Source organism: Panthera pardus, unplaced genomic scaffold (assembly GCF_024362965.1).
Source record: "Panthera pardus isolate Hobbes unplaced genomic scaffold, ASM2436296v1 HiC_scaffold_8, whole genome shotgun sequence".
In the NCBI taxonomy this organism is placed as follows: Eukaryota; Metazoa; Chordata; class Mammalia; order Carnivora; family Felidae; genus Panthera; species Panthera pardus.
The window spans coordinates 51,115,612-51,136,525 of record NW_026527013.1 but is presented as its reverse complement, the minus strand read 5'-3'; the positions used below and the strand labels follow the sequence as shown (position 1 = coordinate 51,136,525).

General features: G+C 45.8%; 1 protein-coding gene across 7 annotated transcripts in view; it reads left to right on the top strand.

Annotated features, from left to right (window-relative positions):
* SRGAP3 (SLIT-ROBO Rho GTPase activating protein 3) overlaps nucleotides 1–20,914 on the top strand; it is a 261,838-nt gene that overhangs the window by 143,917 nt on the left and 97,007 nt on the right. For all 7 annotated transcript variants that reach the window (XM_019428285.2, XM_019428284.2, XM_019428283.2 and 4 more), the window contains exon 3: nucleotides 3,206–3,368. In XM_019428285.2, coding sequence (XP_019283830.1) covers nucleotides 3,206–3,368 — 163 coding nt within the window. The remainder of the gene's footprint in view (nucleotides 1–3,205; nucleotides 3,369–20,914) is intronic.

Genomic DNA, 20,914 nt, shown 5'->3' with positions numbered 1-20,914 from the left:
AACACACTTTGGTTAAATCATACCTCTGCTTACGTAACTTTCATGACTCCTCACTGCCTATAGCAGGCATTCTTAGCCCTGGATGCACATTAGAATCCTACAGAAAATGTTTAAAAATTACCAATACTAGGGGCGCCTGGGTGGCTCAGTCAGTTAAGCATCTAACTTTGGCTTGGGTCATAATCTCATGGTTTGTGAGTTCGAACCCTGCGTTGGGCTCTGTGCTGACAGCTCAGACCCTGGAGTCTGCTTTGGATTCTGTGTCTCCCTGTCTCTCTGCCCCTCCCCTGCTCGTGCTGTGTCTCTCTCTTTCTCTCAAAAATAAATAAACATTAAAAAAAAATACCAATACTAAGGCTTTACCCCTGGAGATTCTGATTTAGTTGGTCTTGCATTGGGCCTGGCTCTTGGTGTTTTCTTAAAGCTCTGCAGGTGATTCTAATGTATAGCCAGGTAGAGAACCATGTGACCTAGAGGATAAATTCCAAGCTCATTAGCTTGGCATTTGTTGCTCCCCACAATCAAGCCCTTAATCTGCCCCTCCAGCTTCATGTCCTACCAGTCCTCTCTTAACATGTTTGAAATTCTGGCTCTATGGAGCCACTTCTCTATCTTTGTATCCATGGTGCCCTCTGCCTACAATTCTCTCTCTCTCTGCTCCTCTGTTTGGAAAACTCCTACCCATTTTTCAAGACCCAGCACAAATGTGTTCTTTTCTCATGGAAATTTCTATAGCATCTACTAGGAACCAGGCACATCCCTGGGCACTGGATGTGGTGCCTGGAACAGAACAGTCTCTCCTCTGGAAGAACTTACAGTAGGGTGAGGGATGGGGATGGAAACTGCTTGAGGCAAATGTTCTCAAACCTGAGTGTGTTAGGGCACCCAGAGGGCTGGTTGAAACACAGATGCTGGGCCTACCCCTAGGGTTTCTTAGTAAGTGGCCTGGGATGGCCCTGAGAACTTGTGCTTTCAACAAGTTCTCAGCTGATGCCAATACTGCTGGTCCAGGTATCACAGTTTGAGAACCCGTGCCTTAGTGTTTGATCACAGGTGCACTCTCTGTGGAGGTATCATTGAAGCTGAGACCAAGAGGAAGAGAAGGAGGCAGTCACAAGAGCAGGGGCTCACGCATTCCAGATGGAGGGAACAGCATGCATGAAGGCTCCAGGTGGGAGGGAACCTGGCACAACGGAAAAGGGGAGTGTGTGCCTGGGATGTGGAGAGCACAGGGGGAGAGTGGTGCCTTCTCCAACTTCTCAAGCGGAACTGATGCTCTGTGTGTGTCTCTGTTATAGCACTTTCTCACCTTCCACTGTAATCCTTTCTTCTGCCTCCGCCACTTGAGAAGGAGCCCCTCCAAGGCACGTCTGTGTCACGGTCACCCACAGCCCATCTGAGACCTGACGCTGAGTAAATGCTGAGGGAATTGGGCTGGGTGGTTGAATTTTTTCGTGTTCTAGCTTTTTCTCTAGGTTACAAGCAAAGAAGCAATTTGTTCATTTTTTTTTTCCTATGGCAGCCTGTCTTCCTTTTTCTTTAGGCATTTTCCACCGTAACCATCCTCTAAACCAAACTCCCTTCTCCCGGATTCGTGCTAGCTGGGCAGAGTTTTAGCCCATTTGGTGACAGCCAGAAAATTCCTTTAAGAGGCCCCTCCTCACCTGTCCTTCCCAAGCTTAGGAGTTGCAGTGGGGTCTGGGGCATGGGGGTGCTGCAGGTGCCCAAGGCTGTTGGAGCTGCACCCCCGGCACATCCCCTTGGCTGTGGGAGGATAATGTGGTCATAGAGTCAGCAGAATTCCCTTCCTCAGAATCACTGGTAGTGGGCAGCTGAGCATATCCGTGGCCAGCCCTCTGGGGTGGCCCATCCTGAGGGCCCGAGGGGAGAATGCAGGTCTGGGGCTTAGAGGCCACCACCTTCACATGCAGATGGTCTTCTCCCCCACAACCTGCCTTTTCCAACATGTCCTTCCCACCCTGGGAAGTAGAATAAGGGAAGAATCAGGGCCAGAGGGCAAGAACACAGCACAACACCACATGTGGCAACATGAGATTATCGGTTTCTAATTACCCTTACTTCTTTCTTTTTGGAGAGTAGGGTATATATATGTGCACACATATATGTATATACATGTCTGTGCATATATACATATATGTGTATATATACATGTGCACACATGTGTAAATATATGCATACATATATGTATATGTGTATACATATATACAGATATATGTATACGTGTGTGTGTATACACACACACTCACACCCTTTACTGAGGCCAACAGAGGGGCCTTTGGGAAAGTGTACACAAGTGAGAGATATTCCCCCATTTCCTTTTTCAGAAACATCCTATTTCTCATATCCCATTTCAAACATATCTCTATGGTATGTAGATATCTGGTTCTCAGACTTTGGCTTGAATCAGAATCCCATAGAAGGTGTGTTAAAACCCGGATTGCCACCTCTAGAATTTCTGATTCAGCAGGTCTGGAATGGGGCTTGAGAACCTGCATTTCTAGTGAGATCTCTGGTGATGTTGCTGCTGGTCTGAGGACCACACTTTGAGAACCCCTGTTTTAGCAAAATGCCCGGCTGGAGTCTGCTAAGACCTATCAGTTGTTACGGGGCAGGGGTGGGGGCGGATTTATTTGTCTTGTATGTACTTTACTCATGCATCCCATTTGGGAAGATGGGTTGACATCCTCCGGAATACAGAAGCTGAAATCCTAACAAGCCCCCAGCTCCACTGGTAGACAAAGACATGTGTTTCCAGGAGACCAAGACAGAGAAGCTGGCCCTGGAAGAGGACAAAGGGGCTGGGGGAGTCAGGGAAGGGTCCACTTTTGTTTTTCCACTGCATAGTTTTAGCACTAATAGGAACATTTCAAGCACAATTGGATGAGTATTTCTTAGCCCCACGGAAGGCAGCTTCTGCCCAGAAGGGAGTGATGCACGTAGCAAATTCCGCATGCAGTGGGAGAGGAGAATGGGATAGGACTTAGAACCCAAAGACCTGGGTTTGGCCCCAGCACTGTTCTGGGACCTTGGGGGGATCGCTTCACTAGCTGTAAATGTGTTCCAATGAAACTGAACTTGAAAGGGCCTCATGAAGTTCAAAAGAGCTATAGTGGATGACAATGCAGAACACTTGTGTGGGTGACAGTTCCAGTGAGGCCAACCTGAGCTGCCTTGGTTTCCACAGGAAGGACCAGTACCTCCTCTCACCCGTGAACTGTTGGTATCTGGTCCTGCATCAGACCAGGCGGGAGAGTCGAGATCATGCCACCCTCAACGACATCTTCATGAACAATGTCATCGTCCGCCTCTCACAGATCAGCGAGGATGTCATCAGACTCTTCAAAAAGGTGGGCAAGCAGGCCACTCCACCTGCTCGGATATCTCTGCCCCAGGCTGGCCATGGCAACACTGCCAGGGTGCCAGGGTGGGATATGGTTTGTGGAGATGGGACCAGGAGGGGAGGTGTGTTGAAGGGTGCAAGGGGCCGAGGGCTGGACATGGTGTCCCAGACTCTGAGTCTGAATCCTAGATATGGCTGGTGGCCTCAGCCACTTCCACAACCACCCCCACAAAAATTAAAATGTCTGCATGGTTGGCAAATACTACATGTTCATTGTAGGAAATTTGGGGAAATGGACATGAGCACACACACACACAAATTTAAAATCACTTGGAATGGTACCACTCTGCAGCACTTTGGTGCCATAGGAATTTCCTTAAACATATAAACGCAAATACAGTTTTTGTAAGTTCTCATATCTATACATTTCCAGTATACATTTCCCAAATGACATGAGACTGCGTATATGACTTTACTGTCTTCTTATGTCACCTAACAAATTACATAACACTGTATGGCAAAATTTTCCCAAGTCAATAAGTATATTTCTGTACCACTTTTAAATGATGCCATAGAATTTCATAGATTACCCTCATTTATTTAACCAACCTTTTATTGTTGAACACTTAGCTTATTTCCATTATTTTACTCTTAGAAATAACACTGCTGTGAGTGTCTTTGAATATATACTTACGTCACGGTCACTGCTATTATCTTATGGTCGGTTTCTGCAACAGGAATTTTTGGGTCAAAAGTTTGCTCATTTTTAAGACTTGTAGCAAAGTGCTCAGTTGTTTTCAGAAAGGTTTTACCTGTATAAATGCCCAGAAGTCAGGTGTGCAGGGAACAGTCACTTGTATGCGCCCTGAGGCCTCTATATCCCAGGCCTCTCGCACAGTGCCTGGCAGACAGTAGATGATGTGTGTAATGTTTGTAGAACTGAACCCACCTTTGTGAACTTCAGTGTCCTCTCTGTAAAATGGGCTAGTCCTTTGGCTTCAGCGAGCCTTATCTTCTGTGTCCTATCAAATGGTTTTAGGGTCAACTACTTCCCAGTAGTACATGTGAAGGACAGGGAGGCGTTGACCAGGGTGTGGTCTCTGGGTCCAGAGGTTTTAAATTTCTGGGTTCATAGGTTCACAATCCTGGTTCCATCATTTATCAGCTGTGTGTCTTTGGGTGTTGTTACTTTAACTCTGTGCCTCAGTTTCTTCATTGTGAGGATAAAAAGACACACAGGGCCTTGGGGACGATTAAGAGAGTGTTAACTCTTTAAAAAAAAATAAAAAGGAAAAAACAAAAATGACTTTGGCACGGGTCATGATCTCATGGTTCATGAGTTCAAGCCCGTGTTGGGCTTTGTGCTGAGAAAGCTGAGCCTGCTTTGGATTCTCTGTCTCCCTCCCTGCCCCTTCCCCTCTCTCTCTCTTTCTCTCTCTCTCTCTCTCAAACATTAAAAATTTTTTTAAAAAAAGAGGGTGTTAGTCCGAAGAAAGACACGGACAGTAAGTGTTCAGGAAAGCTGGCTACCACTCTACCAACGTGAGTGTTATTACCAAAATTATTGAGCTCATCTTACTAGGCGCCAATTTTAGGGATTAGGTGACCTGGGATTGCTAGAAGCACAAGGAGGAGAACAAGTTGATTTGAAATGTAATAATCTCTCTGTGGTCTGTATTTGGATTGTCCACTTTGAGGACAACTTCTACAGCAAAATGGTAATCACAGGCTAATTCCCTCCCACCACACAATATGTGCCGGTCCCCTCCTGGGGCAGTGTTTATGAAACGTGGTCTAAGTTTAATATTTGTGTGAGCAAACATAATTAGGAAGGTAAATACAGTGCAATAAAAAAAAAAAATCACAGTGCTTTGCAAAACCAAACAGCTGATTCCGATCACTCGGTCTGGCCAGAAGCCCCCGCCTGCTGCCAGTGTCACATCTTTTTCCTGGGTGGGAGTGATTCACAGAGAAAGGGTCATCAGGGCCGTTAGGAAATGAAGGGTCTTTTTCCTGACTGATCCCTGGGACAAGTGAGATAAATCTTTTCAGTTCTCATTTAGGCTGACAGCAGCCTCACTGGTGATGGAGGTTAACAGGGTAGAAAATAATGAAAAAATGTCGACAGCTGAGCTTCTGGCTGCCTTGTTACCAGGCCTGTGCCTGTGGAACAAAGGAAACGGCCTGGCCCCTGTGGGCCGGGAGAGAGCCGGAGAAGAGTCTGGCTGGCTGATTTAGCACAACCTGGTCCCTTTGTGTCACATCAGTTATAGATAATCTCAGCACGGAGGCTGCACTCCTTATGTACTAATAGATCCCGCAGACCTCTAGCACCGGTGAGGCCGTCTCTGGTCAGACTGGGGAGTGGGATCGTCATTTACTCCATCTTACTAATGAGGAGGTAAAGCCTGAAAAACTGCCAGAGAACCCAGACTTGTCCACTTTGGGCCCATTTTCATCACCGGCAGGAAGCAGTATGGCTGGGCTTTTGAAGTTTGTCTCAGAACTGCCCCTCACTGACTTGTGAACCCGGGCCAATCTCTGAGCCTCAGTTTTCTCATCTAGGAGATGGAGATGGTGACAGTGCCCACTCTAGGGGGCTGCTCTGAAGAGCAGAGGTAGGCCAAGTGCCCAACACAGGCCTGGCATCCAGCAGGTGCTCATTAAATGGTGGCTCTCTAGTGACCCTGAAGACTGGAGCCTCCTCCCTATTCCTGAGCTGGGTCCTAACACTCGAGGGGATGTTCCTTCCCCACCCACCAAGTCATGAGCTGCTCATGCATCTGCAGGAAGGGAGAAGCTTCTAGGCCAGCTGTCCTTCCTGGGTTTGGGTCTGGGGCAGCTGCTCTGCCTACCAGGTTCTCGCTGACTCAGGGTGTCTTTGACTTAATAACTTACCTTCTCATGATTCTCCATTTCCCCTTGCAGTGCAGTCTGTTCTTATGACTAGAAGCAGCACTACCCATTCCACAAGCCATCCTAGGATTCCTGCGGGCAAGTGGACATATGCACACAGGTGGCCCTTGCTTTAAGTATGAGATAAGGATCCGGTGTAGCCAAAGGAACTGGCTGATACCTTAGAGGCCATCATGTTGGTCAGAGCTTTTATGGTTGTGAACAACAGAAACCCAACTCAACTGACTTGAAGGAGGAAAGGGACTTACCAGCTCTCCAGAGCAAGGCTGGCTTTAGGCATGGGGGCTTCAAGGGCACAGAAGAACTCCCATCTCTCTGCAGCTCTGCTCCAGTTTTCTCTGTTTCCTCAATTTTTTGGGGGGTGGGGTGAAGGACTCTTTCACAGGAAGTCTCTCTCCATGTGATAACCACATGCCCCCCCCTCCAGGCTTACATCCCCCCTGCATCAAGCCCCATGGAAAGTGAGAGCTCCTTTCTCCCAGAATTGAGTCTTACAGGCTCTGATTGCTCAACATGGGTCACACCAGCGCTCCTGAAGCTGCACCTGTGGCCAGTGGGAGGCAATGCTCTGACTGACCAGGCTCAGGAAACATCCCCACCCCTGAAGCCACGTACACACTCAACTCCACCTAACCCATGAACAGAGAATGGGTGGTTCCCCTGAAAAACTGGAGTCCTCTTATAAGAAGGGAGAAATAAAACAACAGATGCCCACTAGGCCTCTTTTCTAGTCCCTTTATCATTCTCTGCGGGAGCTGGCCCTCTCTCTGCTAGATGTCCCTAAGAAATGGTATTCATTACCTCTCAGGATAGCTCATTCCATTTGGGGACAACCACGATCAATAGAAAGTTCTCCCCAATGTTGAAATAAAATCTCAGTGTTTACACTCATGATCCTGGTCACATCCTGAGGGCCACATAGACCAATCCACGTGGAGACTTGTCAGTTGCTCGAAGATAGAAATCATGACCACCCAGCCAGATCTTTCCCACCTCTGAGTAAACACCCCAGGTCCCTTCAGTTCACCCTGTGATTTGGCTTCATGCTTTCCCCACCCCACCCCCAAGTCATGCCCCAGGCTTCTCTGACCTGCACAAGTTAACATTCAGATCTATTCAGAATACTCCAGGAAGGTTTGAAGGGCTAAGAGTAGAACAGAGCTGTCTAGACACATTCTTTCTAATAATGCAACTTATGCAGGCTTTTGCCTTTTTGACCTCAGTCTCTTCACATGGTTGGCTCCCTCTGAGCTCCCTGCTTGAATCCCTGGTATTTTTATGCCAGCTGTTTTTTTAAAATCTATCTTTTGAATTCTGTACTTGCGTTTCTTTATATTTGGTCTTTTCAAACTTCATCTTATTAGATTCTGCTCAGGGCATCTGCGTGGCTCAGTTGGTTGAGCATCTGACTCTTGATTTTGGCTCAGGTTATGATTCCAGGGTCATGGGATTGAGCCCAATGTCGGGCTTTGTGCTGAACATGGAGCCTGCTTGGGATTCTCTCTCTCTCTCTCTCTCTCTCTCTCTGCCCCTCCCTGCCCCGCTCTCTCTCTAAAATAAATACAAAGTTAGATTCTGGTCTAATGGGATAACTGTTTTATTTAAGTGATTTTTCAAGCAGCAATAGGGTAACTCTTCTGAGAGGTCCTTATTCCTCCTCTGTGGGGAAAGACTTTTATAACTTCTCTATGTCTCCCTCTGTGTTCCCTTCTTTGGTGTGTCAATTCTTTAACCTCATATTTGATTCTTCTTTACCTTCTTAGTGGAGAGGTGGAAAGTGGGTCAGACGCTTGAGGATGAGTTCACAGTGGGTGACCTTTGAGTTGGGTATTGAAGGATGAATAGGAGTCTGCCAAATGGAGAAAGGACGTTGGAAGTTCAGTGTTTGGAGAAAGTCAAGAGCACAATGGGTATATCACAGTGGAGGTCCAAGGTAACTCAAAAGGGAGGCTGCAAAATGGCAGTCTTCAGATGAATTTGGTTCTCAAGGATAATCTGCATGGCCCTCACTATGTTAAGAAAAATAAAACCAATATTTGAAAATTGTAGGGGTTCACATAAAAACTAGGACTTTGCATTTTGAAGAAGTCCTGTCAATATCAGATCCCCATAGGTAATTCTTGGTTAAGTTGGCTGGGACTGAGTAGCTGGTAGCCCCTATAGGCAGGGCACACTCTCCCCACTGCCCCAGGGTCCTTGCTGTCGTCTAGTGTAGCATACCTGCTTGGCTCCTTTATTTTGCCTCCCTGGCCCCTTCATGCATTTGAGTTTGTGGCCTCAATTTTAAACATTATCTACCAGTGATTCACAAATTCTAGCATCAGAAACACCTAGAGGTCTTGTTAAGCAGATTGCTAGGCCCCACTGCCACAATGTCTGATTTAGTAAGGGGGAGAGAGGCCTGAGAATCTGCATTTCTAACAAGTTCCTTGGCGATGCTGATGCTGCTGGTCTGGGGACCACACAGGGAGAATAACTGACCTCCTTGTTTCACAGGTGAGGAAACTGCGGCCTGCCTCTGGTAAGCACAGCATCTGGCCCCAAATGCAGGTTTTTCCACTCCAGGTCCTGTACTGAATCTACTAACCCCTGTGGAGCACCAGTGGTGGTGGTGGGGGGGGGGAGTCCATCTGCATCCTGCCTGCTCTCCCTTCCTGCCCCTACCGTGTCTGAGACTGGGCATTGAAGCCCATTCATTCCATTTTCAGTCTCAGCCTCCTTAACAATAGCCATCCATTATTCTATGCTCCGATGCCTGCAGAATTTAATTACTTGCCTGGCCGTGAAGTGAATTTGATTGTTGGGAGCTGCGGTGTTCTGGAGGAAGCACTAATGAGGAAAGACTCTCAGCAGAGAAGAGAAGGCATCTGGGGGGCTTGTGTTTGAAAGCAGCCATTCACTGTGTGGCAATAGGTCTTGGTCTTCAGTGAGCTTTTTCGTTCCCGCCTCGAAGATGTCCGTCGCATTTCATAAATAAATCAGGGCTTTTGTGTCCAATAATTGCCTTGCTTTGTAACCAAGATCAAAAGCACCAATGGCCTTGGATTCAAAGCCAAGTTTATTTTTTATTTCGTGGTTGCAGGAGAGAGTGAGGGTTTGCATGCTGGAGGGTCCAGCTAGGAGGCCTACATGGAGACAGAGCAAGTGGGCAAAGTGCCAAGGGAACGAGAAACCCTCAGCCAATCTCCACCGGCTCCCACGGAGATGAAGTCGTGAACACTCACTCTGCTAGTACAGCCTGCTGAGCTGGTCACCATCAGGCATTCAACCCCCTCAATAAACATTTATTAGTGCTATCATGACAGTAGGCAAACAATAATCATAGAAAGCAAACAGTGAGTGCTTACTGTGTGCTGGGCTCTGGGCTAAGAACTCCATAGATACTTAATTCTTAAATCCTAAGAGCAAGATGCTGTCATCATCCCATTTTACAGATGAGGGAACTGATGCTGATGAAGGTGAGCTGGAATTGGAGTCCAGATGTGTGTGACTGGAGCCCATGTTTGGTGTTAGACAGGTGGTGAAGAAGATAGATGAGTCAGACACAGTGCCCTCTTTCAGGGAGATCACACTGTAGAATGGAAGCAAAGACAGTTGTGTGGCTGTGATTCAAATGTAGCAGAGAGGGATGTTGGTTCAGAGGGAGGAGGACTTCTAATCTGGGCTGGGGGTTGGGGCTCAGGGAAGGTTTTATGTTGGGGATGCAGCATTTGAAGTGAGTCCTGAAAGATTAGGATTTATCCCAGTTTGGGTTCCCCAGGAAGATGATTGAGAGTGATTACAACGCAGGGGTATATTAGCAAATGTTCTTGGGGTTTCCATCTGCAGAAGGAAAGGAGGGAAAGCAGGAGTCAGTGAATGGAGAAGTTGGGCTGTGGTGCAGTCACAGCTAAAGCCTCAATTGACTCCTTGGGGGAGCTCGGAAGCTGGGCTGGCCCTTCTGAGTTCTCCTGAGTAGGGGCAAGGAGGATGGACCTTTACCTTTTTGGTGCTCCCAGAAGGGGGCATGGTCTTAGGCAGACCTAGGTCTTGGCTAACTGCTCTTTAGCCAAGGTAGTTCCTGTCTGCCAGCAGCCCTCCACACAGCTGGGGGATTAAAAGGGACTGAAAGTGACCTGGGTGGCACATCACTGTGTCCATACAGATATGCAGAGATTTGAGAAAAGTCAGACATGGGATTCCAGACCAAAGCAAAGGCTGGTGGACAGAAATGTCTGGGTCCTGTATCACGAGCTGATAGGTCAATGTTGCAGTCCAGTGCAGTGGTTAGGGCTATGAGCGGATTCCCTGGCTCATTCCCTATTTTGCCACTTTCTGACCATGTGAGTTCATTTTCAAGATGAAGCTAATAATAACCTCCTTCATGGGGTTGTTGTAAGGATTAAAGAAAGATTATATAAAACCACTACCTGGTACACAGTAAGTAATCAATAAATATTAGCTTTATTAGGATGGTTATTGGGGCTTTGAGAAAGAACACAGTGAGACTTAATTTTGGAGATGGGATGAAGGAATATTTTATTCAGGGCATACAGATTAAACAAAGTGTCAGAAACAAGAAAAAATATGCTCAGAAAGCCACTCACTGATTAGTTCTAAATCATGGTGGCCTTGTCTCTTCTTTTATAACCTCTTATTTCTTTTTCTTGCCTTATTATATTGGCTAGGACCTTCATCTCGTAGAGTATGGAGGGATATGGGAGAGAAGTGGTATTCTTGACTTTTAAAAGGCATGTTTCTAAATTTTCACCATTTAAGACAAAAACTCTTAGCAAACAGGAATAAGCAGAAAACTTCTTTAGCCTGATAAAGGGCATTTACCAAAAGCCAACAGCAAATATCATACTTCCTGTTGAAGAGAATTCAGCAAGATGGCTGGTTGCAGAAATTAATCATATTCCTGTGTGTCAGCCAGGTCCATTAAAAAATAAGAATGATTGAAGATTAATGCCATTAATGCTACAAATTAGCTGCATCCTAAAAGTTTCAATAAGTGATGCTTTCATTGTCATTCAGAGATTAATATTTCATAATTTCCATGGCAATTTCTTCTTTGACCCATGAATTATTCAGAATTGTGTTTACTTTAGTTTCAAAGGTTTTTTTTTTTAAAGCTTTATGCTTGCTTTTAACTTATAACTTTATCACAGTTGATAAGAAAATAAGGTCTGTGGGTTATATTTTTAAATTTTTGTTGAAGCATTGGCCTTATCAGGTATCGAGAGCTCCTCTAAAGTGATAGTCAGTAAAACAGGCAGTTCTAGAGCAGTGCTAGGTAAGCTGACTAATGGGACAGAACAGGACTTTTTGCAAATGAGAGCACAGTACATGACAGTGTTGCATTACAGATTGGTCGGTAGATTCCACTGGTTGTCATTTTGGGGGCTATTTTTGGGAAATGATTTTACACATACACACACACATATTTTTTTATATGGAAAAATGAGACCTCTACCTTCATTCACAACAATATATTCTAGGTAGATTAAAACACTAGAGGTAAAAAGCAATACTTTAAAACTATAGAAGAAAATGTAGGAGGTTATATTTAAAACCCTGGGGATAGGAAAAGAAACATAAAAAAGAATGTTTCTTTTGCCTAAAGGAAACATAAGAAAAGCACAAACTCTAAAGAAAAATATTGACAAATTCCATTATGTTCGAATAAAAAAAAATCTTCCTGCAACAACAAATAAGGAAAGAGAAAACCAAATGAGACACAATTTGACTCCCATTTAGACTGGTAGGACAGTCCTAAGTGCTGACAAGAATGTGGGGCAACAGGGAGCTCCATGACCTGTAAATTGGTCCAGCCCCTTTGGGGAACAACTGGGTTTAATGTAGCAACAGTGAAGGAAGAGGTATACACCCTGTGACCCAGCAATTCCACGTCTGAGTATAATCTAAAAATATTCTAGTATATCACACACACACACAAACCTTGTACAAGGGTGTTTGCTGCAATAGTATTTATAGTAAAGAAAAAAAAATCACTTCAATGTCCATCATGAAGGGAATGGCTAAATAAACTATCTATAGTCATTCAATGGAATAGCATACAGTCCTTAAGATGATGGAACTAGATGTGTATGTAACAATGTAGATAAAACTGGAAAATGCAACATTGGATGAAAAAAGCAAGCTAAGCTGTGATATTTTTAAACAATTTAAAACAAATTAATAGTTCATATTGTTTGTTTTTGAGTTTTTATTTATTTATTTAGAGAGAGCGCGTGTGTGTGCGCATGAGTTGGGGAGGGGTGGAGAGAAAGGGAAAGAGAGAATCCCGAGCAGGCTCCACACTCTCAGCACAGAGTCTGATGTGGGGCTCAAATCCGTGAACCATGAGATCATGACCCGAGCCGAAGTCAGATGCTTCACCGACTGAGCCACCCAGGCGCCCCTAGTTCGTATTGTTTATAGTACTAGAAACCTGTGTGACCTAAAGGTATGCAAAGGTGGGCTGTGGAAAGCACACTAGCTGCAGAGTAGCAGTTGAGGAAGGAGGGAGGAAGAAAGGGGACAAAGGGCACTTCAGTGGTATCTGGAACATTTTGCTTTCTAAGAGTAGTTTTGGAGCAAAAACAGAAAAATCTAATTTGGGTGGCATGTTCATGAGTGTTTGCTATTGTTTTCTCTACCCTCTGTATGTTTAAAATATTGGAGAACTGAAATAAAGGTGGGGGGAGAAAGGCCAGTTGGAGACAGATTGAAGAAGCCCTTGGATGTCAGAATAAGTTGGGCTTTATTTTCTAGACATTGGAGAATCACTGACGGTTCTTGAATGGCGATGACGTAACCAGAGCCAACTTTAAGGATGATTGATTTGATATATTTGATGGCTTTGAAAGAGAGATGCTGGACTCAGGGAGAGCAGTTACATGTTATTACATATACACACTAATATGCAGATTAGTGGTGAAGGGATGGTAGGAGCCTGGGTCAGGGAGGGTGCTATGGGAATAGAAAGGAAGGAAAGGATGGATGGATGAGTAGACGGGTGGGTAGGTTCACAAGTACATGGGTGGGTGGATGGGTGGACATATAGACGGGTGGATGGGCAAATGGGTAGAAAGGTGCTGGGTAGCTGGCTACAGACATTTAAAAAATTTTTTTGATGTTTATTTATTTTTGAGGGGGGTGGTGCAGAGAGAAAGGGGAACGCAGCATCTGAAGCAGGCTCCAGGCTCTGAGCTGTCAGCAAAGAACCCAACGCGGGGCTCGAACCCATGAGCTGCGAGATCATGACCTGAGCCGAAGTCGGTCGCTTAACCGACTGAGCCACCCGGGTGCCCTGGCTACAGACATTTTTGAAACGCCAAAGCAGTCTGTATTACATCCTGTTCACAACAATGCAGATGAAAAAAAAGATCAGATGATAAAATGACAAGGAGGTTAAAGTGATGTCTCGGATCAGTGATGCAGCAGTAATACGTGATTAATAATATTTTGAATCTAACAAATAAGCCTGACAACATTTGTATTCACCTCGAAGATCATCTAGAGAGGGGAAAAAAAAAAACAGCTCAAAACTCAGTGGCTTCAGGTTTTCATAGATACTGGTTTTTCAGAAAGATAGCTTTGTCATGCTCCCCTTCCCTCACTACAAATTTTTCTCTCCTTATCTGTAAGAGATTCATGGCAAAAAAAAAAAGAAACAAAAAATGTAGGTCGGCATCAGGGATGTAATCCAGAAAGACTACTGAATATGTTCTGTTTCGAGAGAGACTCAGGTCAGCATTCCACCCCATCTCCTTCTGCCTTGACCTGGAGGCCAGGGGGAGGGCAGGGACTTGGCCACAGATAACGGGAGATTCTGCGGAGTGGCCCTGGGCACTGTGTGTTATCTGATATTTACGATGATCTAAAGCAGAGCCTTGTAAATGTCACTATGCTCTTCATACTAAAGGCAGAGGAGTATCCATGTTTTATAATTATTTGGGAATGCTTGGGGAAAAAAATTCTTAAGGCACATAGAGTGCTAATTCTCCCAGTGGGGGCAGTAGAGTGGAATGTTTGAGAGCATCCCATCTGCCAGCTCTATGGTCTTGGGCATATTACTCACCCTCCCTGAGCTCCTATGTCCCAATCTTTAAAGTAAGGTTAATGATAGTGCCTCCCATAAAGAAAGGGCTGATATTAGGCTTAAGTGAGTGATTATCTGTAAAGCAGACATCACTGGGCCTGGCACATGCTGAGAGATTCATGAACAATAGCTAGTATAGTTCACTAACAGTGTTGTTGTCATTATCTATACTGACAAGTAGTATTAGTAGTAATAGTACTGGGCATTATAATTAACAATGATAGCAAGTGTTATTAATAATAATACTTAGTGTTACTAGTAGAGATCTAGAAACTCCTAGCCTGTCAGAGCACTTGTTTGTAGTCATTCCAAGGTATGCTTGGACTTCCTTAGACCTGTTTTGTTAAGCATTTCTGAAAACGGAGGCCTTCAGTGCAAACAGCATGCCAGAGAGATGCTGGAGAGTAATTACAGGGGGAGGAGGGTGACATTGCTGAGCTCCTGGGCATGCATCGGTGGGGCCCACTGCTGCCAAGAACCTCTGATGAGCAGTCCCAGGGCCTTCCTGCTTCCTGCAATCTGGTATCCCGGCTCCGGCAACAGGGGGAAGAGTTCAGGGCTCAAGTGTGCATTCCAGCTTCTTACACAAACATGCAGATGACAACATTTGGAGCTGCAGCAACAGGAGACATAGACTAGTTTGGGAAGGGGAGGAAAAGCAGGGAGGTGTCCAGGAACAGGAACAGGAAGAGAGGGGAAGAGTAACAAAGGTCCGGATGGAAGGTGGGGGAGAGACTAGGCTATGGATGTTGTTTGGGGACAAGGGGCTATGACATGGCAGAATGCCCACAGCCCACTTACTGGCAAGTGAGGACACAGCTAAGAGAAACAGCCAACTAGCTGTCTAAACTGCTGTTTCCAGGGATAAGCTGACCTTCCAGGACAAACTGAAGAAGCCCCATTCCTCTGAGACACGCCTTTTAAGCCTTTGCTTGGGAAATAAATGCACAATTGCTCTGGGAGATGGCCAGTGGTACATATATCATGTATTTAAATAGGGAACATCTGTGGGTCTCAAGTTTTGTTATTGCTTAGAAAACAAGCAGGAGCGTGGAAACAATGTGGGATTTACAGCTAAAAGAGCCAAAACTTTTGTTTTATTTAATTTGTTTCCTATTGTTTGCTTGGAACCCCAGAACTAGGAAAGCCATGAACTGTCCCCAAAGGTAACCCAACATGAGAACATCTAGTCGAGCAGAGGGAGACGAGCCTTTGCTGCTGTAGCACCTGGCAAGGTGCTACAAGAGAGGCCCTAGAGGATAGCTGAGAGTTGAGGCGGCCTCCACTTTTCTCAAGGATTGTTTCTAATGGTCTCCTTCAGAGAAGTGGAGGGAGACTTGTCATTAAAACCCAACATTTTAGGATGATCTTATTTTTCTAGGCACGAAGGGTGACATTAGCACTGGAAATGACCCACCTGTTAGTTTGCCCTTTGAAAACAGAACCTTTCAAATACAGCTCATGAAGGCCCGGGACCTATGGTAATAATTTTTGAGGGCTTCCCCCTAAAAGTTCAATTAGCCCTGCACTGAAAACTAAATCAGGGGCGCCTGGGTGGCTCAGATGGTTAAGTGCCAACTCTTGATTTTGGCTCAGGGTATGATCTCACAGTTTGTGATTTCGAGTCCCACATTAGGTTCTGTGCTGACAGCATGGAACATGCTTGGGATTCTGTCTCCCTTTCTCTCTGCCCCTCCCTCGTTTGCTCTCTCTCTCTCTCTCAAAAAAAAAAAAAAAAAAACTTTAAAAGAAAACTAAATCAATCACCTCTGGCAAGATTTTCAGAGCAAAGAAAATTGATTTCACTCAGGAACTGTTGTGTCAAAAAAAATTTTGCCAGCTGGTCCCATGTTGACATGAATGCATGGGTTTTTTGGGGGGGGGGGAAGATTAAAAGATGGCCACTTTTTACTGCTTTCTGGTTTCCTATTGCTTCTGTGTATTAGTTAGCTCATAGACAGGCAATTATAGAGCTCCTTCTATATGCAAGTCTTTGTGATCAGAACTACAGGAAGTCCCAGCCTTTAAGGAGCTTATGCTTTGATTGGTTGGAAATTGTTCCTTTTGTAGGGACTGTTTGAAAGCTTGTGCCTGGTGGAGGGTTTCAAAAGACTGTCTTGCTCTGTGGTCATTCTGGTACATTCAGACCAACATAAGCACAGATTACATCAGTATTCTTTCACATCAGTGAAAATGACAATTTATTGGATCCAATAACTGAGAAGGTCTGGATGTAAGTCTTGTTTAGGCTTCACTAGATCCAGGATGCAGATGCTGTTGTCAAGGCCTGGACTCTCCTTGTGATGGACAAGATGACTGCAGGCAGCCCAAGATTCCTGATATCCTAGCTTAGCAACCCCAGAGGAGAGAGGATCTGAGAGTATGGTTGTTAGAAAGCTCTCAGGGAAGATTCTCATTGGCTCCGCATGGAATATGTTTCTCTTTCTAACCCAATCACTAGAGACAAGCACTCTGGTCAAACTGGGTCCCATGACTGATGGACCATCTTGTATGACTTTGCAAGCAGGGGTCAGTCCCACCATGTCTCATCTCCTGTTAGAAGAAGAAGAAGGAAGGGAGAAGTGAGAGGTGGTCATCATGGATGATTTGTTTCTTTTGTATATATATTGTATATATTTTGTATATATATATAAAATATATATATAAAATATATATGTATATATGTATGTGTGTGTGTGTGTGTATAATTTATTGTCAAATTGGTTTCCATACAACACCCAGTGCTCATCCCAACAGGTGCCCTCTTCAGTGCCCATCACCCACTTTCCCCTCTCCCCCCACCCCCCATCAGCCCTCAGTTTGTTCTCAGTATTGAAGAGTCTTATGGTTTGCCTCCTTCCCTCTCTGTAACTTTTTTTCCCCAGTTCCACTCCCCCATGGTCTTCTGTTAAGTTTCTCAGGATCCACATATGAGTGAAAACATATGATATCTGTGTTTCTCTGCCTGACTTATTTCACTTAGCATAACACTCTCCAGTTCCATCCACGTTGCTACAAATGGCCAGGTTTCATTCTTTCTCATTGCCAAGTAGTATTCCATTGTATATATAAACCACATCTTCTTTATCCATTCATCAGTTGATGGGCATTTAGGCTCTTTCCATAATTTGGCTATTGTTGAAAGTGCTGCTATAAACATTGGGGTACAAGTGCCCCTATGCATCAGTACTCCTGTATCCCTTGGGTAAATTCCTAGCAGTGCTATTGCTGGGTCATAGGGTAGTTTTATTTTTAATTTTTTGAGGAGCCTCCACAGTGTTTTCCAGAGCGGCTGCACCAGTTTGCATTCCCACTAATGGTGCAAGAGGGTTCCCGTTTCTCCACATCCTCTCCAGCATCTACAGTCTCCTTATTTGTTCGTTTTAGCCACTCTGACCGTGAGGTGATATCTCAGTATGGTTTTGATCTGTATTTTCCTGATGAGGAGTGATGTTGAGCATCTTCTCATGTGCCTGTTGACCATCTGGATATCTTCTTTAGAGAAGTGTCTATTCATGTCTTCTGCCCATTTCTTCACTGGATTATTTGTTTTTTGGGCGTGGAGTTTGGTGAGTTCTTTATAGATTTTGGATACTAATGACTGATTTGTTTCTAACAGGGCAGGTGGGCCAAGAAGGACCAGGCTAAGGGAGAAGTAGGCCTGCCCGCAAGTGGGGGCAAGGGGCCAGGGATGCAGATTCCTGCACAGGTGGTGAGAAAGTATATTGGACAGGCACGTGGTGTCCTGTCAGAGGGCACACCCTCCTTTGTACCTCCTCTGTGGCCTGGACTCATTGCTGTTACAGCATTGCAATGGCTTCTTTCATCTGTGTGCCTGCATCTCATGCTAGGCCCTCTGGAAACAGACCACGGAAAGACATGACAAGTGCCGTCTTTGGAGTCAGACCAACCAAAAGCAGAACCCTGGCTCTGCCATTTCCTAGCTATGCAGCCTAGAGCAAGTCGCTCAACCCTTCTGAGCCTCCAGCCCTCATCTGTCAAGTGGGCACAATAGTACCTACCTTAAAGGTTTTATTAGATAGTGTATGGAAGTGGCTTTGAACAGTATTCAGCAAATGAAAAGTACTTCATAAATGCTAGCTGCAGTTGAGAAAGCAGGAACCATGTCTCACTGAGCTCTGTGTCTCTGGCACCTAGGTGAGGCTGGTATCTAGTAAGTGTTTTGGAAGTGCTCGTGTAGATTGAGCTGAAACTAGGTGAGGAGTTGGCCATAGACATACAAGAGGAGGTAGTTCAGGCAGGAGTGTGGGTATGGGGGGCTCTGAGAATCCACAGCACGCAATGATGTTAGGGTCCACGGGGGAGCCAGGAGGTTGGGTCTTGGGAGCCAGACTCTTCAGTGGCCTTCAAGTGTTAGGATATGAACAGGGCATTTGTTAAAAAGGTTTTTTTTTTCCTAGGGTCCAATTTAGCAGGTCTGGGATTGCCGACTTTGATGAATGCCAGGGGTTCCAATGGCTGCCCCCTGAGAGACCCCCACTGGTTGACGGGTCTTAAACCCAGATGCCTCCATGGGCCAGGTGGGTGACGTGGGCAGGGAAAGGGAGGTGCTGAACACTGTGGCCGACTGGAGAGCACAAACCTCATGTAGAGGGGCAGCCATCCTTGAAGCAGGGACTCAGTATTGCTGGATCTCTAGTTTTTCAAGAGAAGCTGAAAGTCAAGACTTTTAAGGGGGAATTTCCTGATTTTTTTAAATGCTGAGAAATAAGTCAGATATTTGAAAATGCCGAAAGGCCAACTAAAACATGTCTGCAGGCTGGAGATGAGTGGCCACTTGGAGCCCTTGATCTGGGGCAGTGGCTCTCACCCGGGGCAGTTTTGTGTCCCAGGGAACATTTGGCCACGTCTGGGATGATTTTTCTTGTCACAGCTTGGGGTGTGGGCGGGGAACGCTATAGGCATCTGGTGGTTAGAGGCCGCGGATGCTGTTAACCACCTTACAGTGCCCCAGAAGCCGCCCCCACCTTAAAGAGTTATGTGGCCAGAAAGGGAGTTTAGCTGGCATTAGCAGTGGGCAGAGGGAAAAGGCAGGGCCAGAGACACCTGCCACCTGATTTTTTAGACTTATTTGGGTCAGAGAAACTGGGCTCTGCCCTTTCAACCCCAAGGAGCCAATGGCTGCCGTGGCTGGCCCCTTGTTGGCCAGGTATAATTGTTCTCTACACTGTGTACACTCCCTGTGCATGATGCAGCCTGCCACCCCCCAACCTCTGCAGGCATGAAAGTCATGCTAGAAATGTGGATGAGTGCGAATCTGTTGCCACTTGAGTCCCCAAGGGCTGGGTGTGATGGTCTGTTAGACATTATCAGGGTTTTGGCCTCCTGTTCCTGGTGGAATGTTTGGTTTGGGTTCCTCATTCAGTCATTTCTGGAACTGTAGTTGAGAATATTTCCCTTCCCAACCTAACAAAATAAAATGTCTTCGAGTTCTGCGCAGCTCAGTAACTCTTGGCCAAGTGCTCGCTCTGGGGCCAGCACAGTGCTTGGTGCCCAGGGGGAGACAAGCAGAGACTCGGGCAGGTTCCATCTGGGGGCTTACCGTCCCACTGAGAAGACACAAGAAGCAGCCCTCCAGCCCTCCCCATGCAACCCACCCTCCACATGCCAGTGCCTTCATCTTCCTGAAGCACAGTTCTGGTCACCACTCTCTCCCACTCAGAAACCTGTGGCTCCCAGTTCCACTCTAAGTGATCTGGCCCAGCCTCCATTTCAAGCTTATTATCTGCAATTCTGTTACCATGCTCCTCTCTTTGCAAATCACACTTTTCCCTTGTCCTCGGTCTCTTGCCCTCACTCAGGCTGTGACCTAGAATGCCATCTCTGGCCATTCATGCAAAGTGAGGTGGCTCTGGTGGTACTCCCCGCCCCCCGCCGCCCCCATCCTCTTCATCACTTCATCCTGCATCACTTCATCTTTCACTCTTTATGGCCCTTTCTGCCTCCTGCCTTAGAATTATTTGTCTTAACCCTTGACGCTACCAAACTGGGAGATTCTTAAGGGAAAAGTTAATTTAAAATTCAACTTTACGTTCCCTTTCTGGGCGACTTGCTAGCCTTGCCTCTGGCATCCAGTGGGTGTCGACTCAGCCTGTGCTACTGTTTCCCAAGCTCTTCATCTATGCCTGGCAGGGTGCCACCCAAAGTGGCTACCCAAAGTGTCATCTCTTTGTATCCTCACAGGGACTCTGGGACACTCATGACATCGCCCTACATTTACAGGTAAAAACCCTAAGGCTAGAGGAACTTTTACTTCATTCATTCGTAGATTCATTCAACAAAATATGTAATGAGCACCCACCATGTGACAGGCTCTGTGGCATTGCAGGGACACAGGAGTGGGAAAGCAAGATATTGCAGATTGGGAAACCCAGAAGGCAGACTTTGAAACAGCTGAATTTAGCATCTAGCAAAATGACAAGGGAGCAATCTTGGGGTCCACACATTGGGAAGGAAAGGGAGGGAGCAGTCATGCTGAAGGCAGCCTTGCTAGAAGGCTTGGACAGCTCTATGGAAAGTTCTAGAGAAGG